The sequence below is a fragment of the Pristiophorus japonicus genome, chromosome 8 (assembly GCF_044704955.1).
Source record: "Pristiophorus japonicus isolate sPriJap1 chromosome 8, sPriJap1.hap1, whole genome shotgun sequence".
Classification (NCBI taxonomy): domain Eukaryota; kingdom Metazoa; phylum Chordata; class Chondrichthyes; family Pristiophoridae; genus Pristiophorus; species Pristiophorus japonicus.
Window position 1 is genome coordinate 205,400,803 of NC_091984.1, and position 13,132 is coordinate 205,413,934.

General features: G+C 42.0%; 1 protein-coding gene across 3 annotated transcripts in view; it reads right to left on the reverse strand.

The window, feature by feature from the left end:
• Positions 1–13,132, reverse strand: part of tmem120b (transmembrane protein 120B) — an 88,487-nt gene that overhangs the window by 38,870 nt on the left and 36,485 nt on the right. For all 3 annotated transcript variants that reach the window (XR_011594137.1, XM_070887817.1, XM_070887815.1), the window contains exons 3-5: positions 9,728–9,846; positions 6,380–6,496; positions 2,920–2,979 (exon numbers count right to left, since the gene is read on the reverse strand). Coding sequence is in view for 2 of the 3 variants with exons in the window: in XM_070887817.1 (XP_070743918.1) it covers positions 2,920–2,979; positions 6,380–6,496; positions 9,728–9,846 (296 nt within the window). In the remaining variant the exon portion in view is untranslated. The remainder of the gene's footprint in view (positions 1–2,919; positions 2,980–6,379; positions 6,497–9,727; positions 9,847–13,132) is intronic.

A 13,132-nucleotide genomic window follows, 5' to 3' on the forward strand; every position in this document is an offset into this window, starting at 1 on the left:
AAATGGGCTAATTGCTACTTTATCTCATTCCATACTAATTGCATGGGTGTGATTTTAAGCAACAGCAAAGAATGACTAAAAAAGCAATAAAGAAAGGGAAGATAGATTACGAAGGTAAACTTGCGCAAAACATAAAAACAGATAGTAAAAGCTTTTACAGATATATAAAACGGAAAAGAGTGACTAAAATAAATGGTGGTCCCTTAGAAGATGAAAAGGGGGATTTAATAATGGGAAATGTGGAAATGGCTGAGACCTTAAACAATTATTTTGCTTTCGTCTTCACAGTGGAAGACACAAAAACCATGCCAAAATTTGCTGGTCACAGGAATGTGGGAAGGGAGGACCTTGAGACAATCACGATCACTAGGGGGGTAGTGCTGGACAGGCTAATGGGACTCAAGGTAGACAAGTCCCCTGGTCCTGATGAAATGCATCCCAGGGTATTAAAAGAGATGGCGGAAGTTATAGCAGATGCATTCGTTATAATCTACCAAAATTCTCTGGACTCTGGGGAGGTACCAGCGGATTGGAGAGCAGCTAATGTAACGTCTCTGTTTAAAAAAGGGGGCAGGCAAAAGGCAGGTAACTATAGGCCGGTTAGTTTAACATCTGTAGTGGGGAAAATGCTTGAAACTATCATTAAGGAAGAAATAGCGGGACATCTGGATAGGAATAGTGCAATCAAGCAGACGCAGCATGGAATCATGAAAGGGAAATCATGTTTAACTAACTTACTGGAATTCTTTGAGGATATAACGAGCATGGTGGATAGAGGTGTATTTAGATTTCCAAAAGGCATTCGATAAGGTGCCACACAAAAGGTTACTGCAGAAGATAAAGGTACGCGGAGTCAGAGGAAATGTATTAGCATGGATCGAGAATTGGCTGGCGAACAGAAAGCAGAGAGTCGGGATAAATGGGTCCTTTTCCGGTTGGAAATCAGTGGTTAGTGGTGTGCCACAGGGATCAGTGCTGGGACCACAACTGTTTACAATATACATAGATGACCTAGAGGAGGGGACAGAGTGTAGTGCAACAAAATTTGCAGATGACACTAAGATTAGTGGGAAAGCGGGTTGTGTAGAGGACACAGAGAGGCTGCAAAGATATTTGGATAGGTTAAGCGAATGGGCTAAGGTTTGGCAGATGGAATACAATGTCGGAAAGTGTGAGGTCATCCACCTTGGGAAAAAAAAACAGTAAAAGGGAATATTATTTGAATGGGGAGAAATTACAACATGCTGTGGTGCAGAGGGACCTGGGGGTCCTTGTGCATGAATCCCAAAAGGTTAGTTTGCAGGTGCAGCAGGTAATCAGGAAGGCAAATGGAATGTTAGCCTTCATTGCGAAAGGGATGGAGTACAAAAGCAGGGAGGTGTTGCTGCAACTGTATAAGGTATTGGTAAGGCCGCACCTGGAGTACTGCGTGCGGTTTTGGTCACCTTATTTAAGGAAGGATATACTAGCTTTGGAAGGGTACAAAGACGATTCACTAGGCTGATTCGAGAAATGAGGGGGTTACCTTATGATGATAGATTGAGTAGACTGGGTCTTTACTCCTTGGAGTTCAGAAGGATGAGGGGTGATCTTATAGAAACATTTAAAATCATGAAAGGGATAGACAAGATAGAGGCAGAGAGGTTGTTTCCATTGGTTGGGGAGACTAGAACTAGGGGGCACAGCCTCAAAATACGGAGGAGCCAATTTAAAATCGAGTTGAGACAAGAATTTCTTCTCCCAGAGGGTTGTGAATCTGTGGCATTCTCTGCCCAAGGAAGCAGTTGAGGCTGGCTCATTGAATATTTTCAAGTCAAAGATAGATAGATTTTTAAGCAATAAGGGAATTAAGGGTTACGAGGAGAGGGCGGGTAAGTGGAGCTGAGTCCACGACCAGATCAGCCATGATCTTATTGAATGGCGGAGCAGGCTCGAGGGGCTAGATGGCCTACTCCTGTTCCTAATTCTTATGTTCTTATCAGCTCAGTGGAATGCATCAATGGCCTGCAGTTAGGAGAAACCCCCAGAGCCTACTCATACAGGAAAGTAGAAGATGTTACTGTGAGAAAGTCCAGAAAGTTATGTGCTGAAACTGGTTCAGTCGCATGCTTGGTGATCTTTCGGACATCATACAGCAACTTTTGGCATGAGGCTTTGCCACATTTTCAATTTATGACCTCTGGGCTCCCTACAGAGTGACGAATAACAGGAAATCCTGCCTCTCAATTAGAGCTGGTGTTTGGCACAAGAGGAATGAATGACATGTGGAATGAATGCAAACATAACCACCTTAAAGGGGATAATGTATTTTAAAAAAAAGTATCATAAATTGACTTGCATTGTGAAAACCAAAAAATGTTCAATGTGACTGGTAATTGTGTTGGTGAATTCACTAAACATTAATTTGGTACAAATTAAAAGGAGTTCTTCAGATAGCCTGACACTTTAAAGGTGCAGCATTTAATCCAAACATATCAAAAGGTTCCAGGTCAGTGCTGAGTAATCTGATCTCACTGGTGCAATAGTTGGAGCACTTTAATTGACCTTAGAATTCCTGGGGTCAGAGGCATGGAGAAATAGGCCAGAGTTCCTACTCACCATCACTATATAGTTAGAAAGTGCAAGTATGCATGTCAAGAAAGAACAGAACTGGGCTTAGTTGTGATGTCCCCAACAGTTAAATATTCCACTGACATACTTCCAACTCATACATGAAGAAAGGCTTCTTCGACATGATGCTGGGGAGCAGCTGGCACCCATGGAATCATACTCTGGGAGGAGTTAGAACCTTCAGAAGAGGGAAGAAAAAAAACTATATTCCTCTTTTGCAAAGCTACCGGAAAAGTCAAGTGATCAAAAGCATTGGAAAGCATGCTGGAATAGTTATGAAATGTAGATCAGAAGGTAAATTGATATTACTTAGCCTGCTTGCTGAGAAGAGTTACATTCACATTTCCAAGCACCAGGTTTAAGTATAGCCTGGAAGAAGAAAAACATTGAAAAGTGAAAGGTTTTACTATCATTGAATATTAGCATTTCCACAGACAACAAAATCAGAAATCATTATTTATCTCACATCAACTCCATAATTAAAAAATTATGAATTTACACAACAGAGGTAAAAAGAACAGTGCGACTGAACGTATCAATTAAGATTTCTGGAAAATTATTCATCTTGTGCTAGTGAGCTTTATTCTGGAAGAAATATCTTTGTCAGAAAAAAATCCTCTTTATTCATTCTATTTAGTGACAGTTGGTAAATTAGAATGGATCAAAAACAGAGGATTTTGGTTACATTTCCACTCCAATACAGATTTTGAGAGATCACCATTTATATAGCGCCTTTCATGACCTCAGAACATCCCAAAGTGCTTCACAGCAAATGAAATATATTTTCAAGTGTAGTCACTGTTGTAATGTAGGAAAATGTAACAGCCAATTTGCGCACATCAAGATCCCACAGAAGATTAATAACCAGATAATCTATTTTAGTAATGTTGGTGGAGAGGCAACTATTAGCCCAGATACCTTGAGAACTCCCTTGTTCTTCTTCATAGTGTCATGGGATCTTTTACATCCACCCAAGGGCAGTCAAAACCTCGGTTTAATGTAAGATCATAAAGACAGCACTTCTATTCGTGCAGCACTCCCTCTGTAATATACTGGTGTCAGCCTAAATTATGTGTTCAAATCTCTGAAGTGGGGTTTGAACCCACAACCTTCTGACTCAGAGGAGAGAGTACTACCACTGATATCCAAGGTCCTTTAATTTGGTGCCTCTCAGCTCTGTGCCTCTCTCTTCCAAAACGTCCTGTTCAAATCTCTACAGTCCAGCTTCCACCCTTCTCACAGCACCAAAATAGCTCAAGCCAAAGTCATTAACAATTTTCTCTGTGACTGTGACCATGGTACATTATCCCTCCTCAATCTTTCTTTGGCATTTGACTGGTTGGTCACGCCATTTTTCACCAACACATCTGTCTCTGTTATCCAGCACCATGGGACTGGTCTTGCATGGTTCCAGCTATATCTACTAAATGCAGCCAGTGTACTTGCATCAATAGATTCTCTCCCCTTCCACGCACTATCTTTCCTTTGCCCTGTTCTCTTTCTTATCTGCAACCTACTCCTTGTTGATGTCATCTGCAGGCACTGCATTTGTTATGTCTTTAGATGCTCAGATAATGACTCCACGAGGCAAAGTATTGTACTTGAACCGTAGTGACCTTCGTCCATTTAATATAACTCCAGAGTGAGGATACCAGATGGTGGATTCCCTTTTATACCTGGATACCTGTGGTGTACAGATGACCCCTGGGCCTTCACCAGTTGCACCCTCTGGTGGTGCCAGCATAGTGTATGCAGTGCAAACCTTGTTGATGGTACCTCCGGTAAACAAGTCTCCATCTTATGCAACTATACAGTGACTACACAGAGAGTATATCTATAGTATACATATATAACAGCATCAGCTTGCACGTGTGCAGAGATAACACCCAGCTCGATCTTTCCATTACTTCTCTCAACACCTTGGCTGCCTTTGTGTTGTCAACTGCTTGTCTAACATCAAGACCTGAATGATCCACAATTTCCTCCAATTCAACACCAAAAAAAACCAAACAGATCATCTTTGGTTCTTGTCACAACCTCCCCTCCCTTGTCACTGACCCCATCCCCTGCCTGGCAACTATCTCAGGCGTAGCCAGACAATTCAGTGCCTTGGCATCCTGTTCAATCCCGAGCTGAGCTTTAAACCACACATTCTATTGATCACCAAGACCACTTACCTCCACCTCTGTAATACTGTCTATCTTCAACCCTAGCTGATCACCTCTACCACGGAAACCCTTATATATGTGCCTTTGTGATGACAAACTTGACTCAACACTCTTCTTGTTGGTCTCCCATTTTCCACCTTCCTTAAATTCCAACTTGCCCCAAATCCTTTGCCACATGTATCCTGTCCGGCATTAACTCTCATTCATCCACCACACCCATCCTCTGACCGAGAAACATAGAAAATAGGTGCAGGAGTAGGCCATTCAGCCTCTCGAGCCTGCACCACCTTTCAATAAGATCATGGCTGATCATTCCTTCAGTACCCCTTTCCTTCTTTCTCTCCATACTAGCTAAACTAGCTCCCATTATCCAACAAGTCTGTAAATCCATTAGTGGCCTTGCCCCACCCTATCTCTGCAATCGCCTCCAGCCCTACATCCCCCTCCCAAATACTCTGATGCCTTTTCTGCATCCACCCTGTCTTTGCCCTACCATTGGCAGCAGAGCCATCAGCTCCTCAGTCCTACTATCTAGAGGTCTGTCCCTAAAGCCTTTCTCTAACTTTAAGAACCTTCTCAAAACCCACTTTTTCGACCAAGCTTTTGGTCACCTCTCCAAATGTTTTCTTTCTTGGTTTGGGCTACTGCTTCCTTCCATTTATTTGTGAAGAACATTGGTAAGTTTCTTTACATTAAAAGCACTACAGATTTGCTAGTTGTTGTTGAACCATATCACAGTGTGAATTGCTACTTTAAGGAAGAAGAGAAAATCCGATGAAAAAAGGTAGGTTCTACCCCATAATTTCTGTGTTTCAAATTGTCTAATCAAAGTTACCTATTGTGTCCTCATAAGGAGGCAAACAAGTCCAAAAATTAAAACACAAGAATGTCATGCTCAAATAGGAAATCAACATTTAAATCCCTGTTGGTCTTCCGTTAGGAAACAAGATTGCTAAAGCCTGGCTGGGTTAAGAGCTGTATAGATGGATACTGCAATGGGTTAGCACAATGGCGTGTCACCACTGGGACTTGGGTTTCAAGGCAGCCAGACAGAGATGATGAAAATTTACAGTCTGTTCGCTTCTAGCATCCCATATGAAATAAGTTCACCGTGGCAGCTCCTAGTGGATGTCAGCCACAGTACAAAAATGCATTTAATTTATTCAGAATATCGACAAAGTTGGCTGATGTTCAAAATGAAAATGTCACATTTTGTGCAATACTAGGTGACTTTGAGTTTGCCCCTCATTATTGGGCAAGATAAAGGGAGCTTTGCTCTGCATTTAACCTGCACCATACATGACCTGGGACTGCTGGTTGCTGACACTCCATGCTCAAAAAAGGAAAATGCTGCCTTACCCAGCACTAACATCTCTCACCTTGAGCATAAAATCTCAACAATCAATAAATGTAAAATTAGTGCAGGTTGCTGTCTGCTGGAGCCTACCTCCCTATGAAAAAAAGTGCATTATCTCCCTTTACTTGTTTGATTAAAAGCAGGAACAATGTTTGTGGAGAAATAGATGCAAGCCCACACCCTCCCAGTCCATACAGCCAATCCTTGGTACATCTACTATTATAAGAACGGGAAAAAAACATACCCATTCTTCTTGGGTAAGAATGCTTCCATATCAAAGAAAACATTGCGTCGCTCTTTGATATCATTATTAATTTTCTGTATGACTTCAACTTCTTCAGCATTAGCTGAATGTTTATACCTGTATGAAAAACAAAAGATTTTTTTAAGCTGTCACACATCTTAGCCCTAAAAGGAACAGAAATACCATACAACAAATATGTAATGTTTTCTCCTCCATAGTTTAACAGTGCTATAAATAACTTCGGAGTCCAATTTTGCTGCTAACTATGCACTCAAAGGTGACTTAGTGTCAAATACTTGAATTTTCAATTAAAGATTTATGAGGCTTCAGACCATCTGTTTACATGAGGAACATATGCCAAATGCAGTGTTGTCTTGATATTGTCAAATTACCTGCATACATGTGGGAAATTTTACTGTTTAGATCAAAGGTATAACAGCTTTGAGTTTTTCCAAAGGGACAGGTGAATTTCAATGGCCTAGTGATTCACCTAGGGTATAGGGCCACCCCAACCTGTGTGAGACCACAGCAGGTTGGGACTATAAACAGAGCTGGAGCGCCGGGCCCTGGAACATCGTGGCGGAGGTGCGGCAAATGAGGGTACAGGGCCCAGAAGAGCCGAGGGCCCGGGGCAGCATGGACCTGCCCACACTGCGACGTGTGCACACACTAGGTCCATGCAGCAGAGCAGGTCTCAGTCGTCCTGGTTAATCCTTGCGACTGGATGAAGACCTAGCTCTGTCAAGCCCACGTGGTGGCTGATGTGCAACGATCACCACACGTTAAAAAAATTCTCAGGCATTTTCCACCCCCTCAACTGGAGTTCAGGACTGGAACATCGGGTCCGTCATTGAAACATCTGTGAGCTCTCGTGGATGCAAGTCATCCTCGTTCGAGGGACCGCCTATGATGATGATTACATGCAATATATGAATATTCAGACTTTTTACATTCTGTTTCCCTTATACTTTCCATTCTTGGGATATGGGCGTCACTGGAAAGACCGGTGAAGGTGCTCCCATAACATACCCAAGGAGTTCCTGGATTTAGACCCAGCGACAATGAAGGAACAGCGATACAAGTCCTAGGACGGTTTATTGCTGATGTCAGGTGCCCAAATTGGGAATTTCCTATTCTTTGTTTTTTAAAAATCAAGCAAAAAGCTCGAGTGACACAAGTGTACCATGGTAAATGATGCCACCAAGAACAGCACCATTTGATAATAGACAAGTGAAATTACTGTTCTAACATGAAACTACAATATTCCATATCAGAATAATAAACATAATGACTTATTTAGACAGGAATTTTATTGTTCCACAGAACAACTTGGTTACTAAATAACTTTAAATGAAGAAAAAAAATTTTTTTTAAATTTGGCTCAGATCTGTTAAAAGACAAGTCTGGGATGGGGCTAGGATAGACTTATCAGCAATGTCCCTCCTGCGCAGGCCACTCACCAGCTGCTGCCGCTGGAAAAATTACTGTGCATGCGTGACCTCGCAGCAACTATAAAGGGTCCGCATACCAAAAAAATTTAGAGGAACATTGCTTGACAGGGACATGTGATGGGACGGTTCTTGCTAAATGCCATTTAGACTTTTTCTTGCACCCTTCAACTTGATTTTGCACCGTAACTTACTGGAAATGTGAGCTGATATCAGTGTGGCAAGGGCAACCAGGTATCTCCTCAACCAATGAGATTTAAGGATTGAGAAAGAAACAGCAACGACGGAGAACGAGGGTGAATTAGCATGGGTGAGAGTCAAATCATGTATAGAAAGAGAAATAAAAGGCCCTAGTTTCGGCTGGAGTTGCTGCTATTTCTTTGGAGCAACTAGTTTAGTTTAGAGTATCTTAGAAATTGCAAATCTCGGCATTTAGTTTGCTCCAGTTCTAGTGAGTTAATTTAGTTTAGTTTTAGTTCAGTTTTTTTCCCCCAAAAGGGGGCGTTACCAGCTACTTACGCCTGTTTTGCAATTTTAGGCAATGAAAAGTTACTCCAAACGGAGTAAGTGTCGGCTTTTGTATGCTCAGAAAAACCTTGCGTACACTTTAGAAATTAGGCGCAGGTAGCCAAAGCATTAAACACTTCACTTTTAGCAATAAAGAGCCATCATGAATAAATCAATCAATAAAGCAAAAATATATATTTTTTTTAAATCAATAAATCAGTAAATAAAAAATTATTACTGCAGCTCCTATCCATTTGGGAGCACCGGGAGCCCTCCAACAGCACACGCAGCCCTGCCTGCCGAGGAGGTGGTCGGGAGGGGCCCGAGGAGCTGATTGGACGGGCCCTGCTGCCAAGGTGGTGCTCGGGCGGGGCCCGCCACTGGGGAGGAGTTCGGGTGGGCCCCACTGAAGAGCTGGCCAGGCTGCCCCATCGCGGAGGTGGTGCTCAGGCGGGTCGGCGAGGAGGCCTCAAGGTAAGGGCAGCGGCGAGGCAAGGGACGGTGAGGCAGGCAGGCCACTCGGCCCGGGATAGGAGCGGCGAACATCGCGACGTCCAGGGATAGGGTCGCCCGGAGACAGGACGAGCTGGGAGGGCCAAGTGCCACTGCGCACACGCGCAGCTGCCGGCACTCTTTTCGGCGCAGGGCTGTAGCTCTGCCCACAGCTGCTTGTGCTGCACCGCGCCAACTGCTAAACAGGCCTGCTAAACATGGAGAATGGCGAGGTAAGTTTTAGGCGCGCTTTTAATTCTACAAAATAGGCGGGCCTCTCGGAGGTGCGCTGTTCTGCGGGACTGCCGAAACTTGAGCCCAAAGAGGGGGGAGAAAAAAAGATTGGATTAAAATAAAAGAGACAAAAGAAAAAGAAAAAAAATTTAAAATTAAAATTTTTAAATCTCCAACAATTTACTACATGCAGGAATGAGATTAGACACTTTAAATTGTTCCCTGAGAGGTTGATTGGCACTGCATTATCATATTAAAAGCAAACTTATGCTCTTAATTGCCAAACTTAACTTGCTGCAGCTAGATTAATGGGCAATTAATGTGCAAATCCAAAAGGTTCTTAGAAATAACGAGGAGGCCAAGGGCAAGATGCCATTTGTGTGTATTAAATGATGAAGCAGCATAAAGTGATCCAACAACTTCTGGAGATTTGCAACTTACACAGTATCTCTTAATCCCCAGAACTTGCTGGTCGATTTGAACATTAATACTGCCATTATTTTTTCAGCAAGAGCAGGTTATGAAAACAATTGGAGCTCATCAAACTGTATTTGCTGACTGTAATGAAGTTTGATTTTTCAGTAAAGACTAAATAATTTTTATTACAACTCCCTTTACAAAGCAGTGTTCAAATGCAATAGTATGTGCTTGTCATTAATTTACTTACCTTCGGAGATTACATGCAAGGTCTTTTATTCTTCTTTTTTGTTTACTTATAGAGTTGCTACATATAGTCTGAAGGTTTGTAAGTTCATCAAGTTTTTGTCTATACACTTTGTGCGTTTCCTACAATGGACAAAGATAAAATTAGAGATTCTACAGACTGATCTAGAAAGCAAAGGATAAATTACAATTATGAAAATGCAATTGCAAGGTTTTTTTTAATAAAAAGGAACAAATTTTAACTGCTCATTAATTTAAGACATTCAGTAAAATCTAGTGTATAGGTCACAACTTCATGTTTTTATGTTCTCAAGATACAAGATATAAAATAAACTGACGAAAAAGAACTACGCATGACTGCAGATTTCTTGGTATTTCCCTTTTTCCTCTTCAAAAACACTTCCTGGTCCCATTTACACTGCTTTCACCAAGCAGTGGTTACTGACTCCTTCAAGTTTTAAGAGAACCCTTTATTCAGCGAACAGGTTGCAAACTTACCAAAAGGCAGGATGCCATTGGTTAGCTTTACTCTATAAGATACTCTGCTACAGTAAGATAGCATGCAGCAGCTTGCAGAATCCTTGAAACTTTTACAAGTGCTTGATTGAAATGTCGGTCGTGCTGTAACTCCAGCAAGCCACCAGCTGATGATGAAGCACTTATGTAAATTACTAGGCCAATTTTACATTCAATTTTTTTTTGTTTTGCATTTTTTTCCTGCACCTCCTGTAGACCATAGTTTGCTCTGCAGTTTCTTTCAGTGTAACATTATTAAAATAGGCTGATAAGGAAATCTGTAGTGTATTTGCCTATGAACTCCTTCCTGTCTGGTTAATATTGGACACTTGTGGTAGTTGTAACATGCACTCTGTCTTAATCTCCTGGTTAAGACTTAACAAAACTATCACGTATGCAGTTACAGGAGAGATGTGTCATACATTACAAAAACACAAGCCCATTACCACCAACATGATCATAAACATGGCATAAACATTAACTTTCTTTTGGAGGGGGGGGGGCGACGGAATTACCTTTTGAGGAAACTTATTAAAGGAACAACATTTTCCTTTAGTGCAGTATTGTCCAATAGAAATCGTTAACTAGCCACTGGCTATGGCAACACAGTTGGAGCCACATGCACTAATTTTAGGAGAAAACGTCTTACACACAATATCAATAAATGCACGTCACATGCATAATTACCTAACAAGCATAAACCACCATTCAACAACAACTTGTATTTATATAGCACCTTTAATGTAATGAAACATCCCAAGGCGCTTCACAGGAGTATTAAGCGATAAAAATGTGACACGGGCCGCATAAGTAGAAATTAGTACAGGTGATCAAAAGCTTGGTATGTTTTAAGGTATGTTACAGTAGACACCTCAAGTCGATGGAGAAATACCACCAACAATGTCTCCGCAAGATCCTATAGATCCCCTGGGAGGATATACGCACCAACTTTAGCGTCCTCGACCAGGCCAACATCTCCAGCATTGAAGCACTGACCACACTTGATCAGCTCCGCTGGGCAGGCCACACTGTTCGCATGCCAGACACGAAACTCACAAAGCAAGCGCTCTACTCGGAACTCCATCATGGCAAACGATCCAAAGGTGGGCAGAGGAAACATTACAAGGACACCCTCAAAGCCTCCCTGATAAAGTGCAACATCCCCACTGACATCTGGGAGTCCTTGGCCAAAGGCCGCCCTAAGTGGAGGAAGTGCATCCGGGAGGGCGCTGAGCACCTAGAGTCTCATCGCTGAGAGCATGCAGAAATCAAGCGCAGGCAGCGGAAAGAGCGTGCAGCAAACCTGTCCCACCCACCCCTTCCCTCAACGACTATCTGTCCCACCTGTGACAGGGACTGTGGTTCTCATATTGGACTGTACAGCCACCTAAGGATTCATTTTTAGAGTGGAAGCAAGTCTTCCTGGATTCCGAGAGACTGCCTATGATGATGTTTTAAGGAGTATCTTGAAGGAGGATAGAGAGGCAGGGAGTTCCAGAGCTTGGGGCCTAGGAAACAAAGGCACGGCCACCAATGGCTGAGTGCGAAACTTTGTAATCTTACAAAAGTTTGGAAATCTGGCATGAATTTAAGAGATAGAAAATCTTATTTCAGCTTCGAGGTAATTTTTACTAGTTGCGAGCAGTACTTTGACTTCATCAGAGTGCTTGCCGAGAATGTTGACTCACACAAGATATGCCAGATCCATCCATCCAGGATGCTTGCCCTTTATCATGATGTGCCCTGTTGGAGTTGTTGGTTAATGTTCGGGTTGCTTTCTTCTGCTGGCCTGGAGATTGAGCTGACCATGATGACAGGCATCCCTCTCCATAAACTGTTGCTGGTATTTCCACGATGTTGAAGTCTGACGTTTTCACCCATGTTACACACCATTTTAGCAAATAACTAACAAGCAGTAACTAAGGAAGTACAGAACACACTACGATCAAAATAAATTTGCACGCTCTGCTTTTTGTCTTACCATTTTACCAACAAATGCACAAAAAGGTTGAAGTACACATGTATACGCTGTGTGAACTTGAGTATTAAGATCCCATTCCCAAATGACAGTATCGATTACTAATTTTTTGAATGTACTAATCAAAAAGGTAATTAGCCACATCTGGATTCCAATTAGCAACATGTAGCTAGTGGATAATACATTGGTCAACACCGCTTTAGTACAAACTAAGGGAGGAAATATGAACACATTATGTAGCAAACAGGTTTAAATAAATTGTTTGCTATGAAAATTGAAAGTTCTAAAATAATTATTTACTGTCCCAGATTATCAACAATTAATGCATGGTCATTAACTGCACAATTCGTTTATTGCAATATTACACACCCTTTGAAAATGAACCTATTTCAGATAAAAGCTAACAATGCAAATTGAGTAACTTAGAACTTCAAAAACTTGCACAAGGTTCATTGGCATTAAACTGAACTAATGTAAACACTCCAATTGATCATCTCTATTCTTCCTCATACTGTACAACACTTAACCCTAGATCAAGAGATATAGCAATTAGCGTAATAACATTTTAGAAAGCTAATCACAGAACAGATCTGCAAAAAATATTTTAGTTAAAAAATACTGAAATGTACATGCTAGGTAGCTGGTACAATATTTACCTTTTGAAGACAACAGTTCCACGTATACTGTAGGCCCTTCATCGCTGCCATGCTCCGCCTCACAGTCGACAAGCTCCCCGCTGGAGTGGAATTAAACTACAGAACAGGTGGGAACCTGTTCAACATTCGCCGTCTCCAGACCAGGTCTAAGACCACCTCAACCTCTGTCGTCGAGCTACAGTAAATGAACGACGCCTGTGTCTGCGCACAGAGGCTGAACTCCAGGATATAGTCGACATATTTACTGAGGCGTACGAAA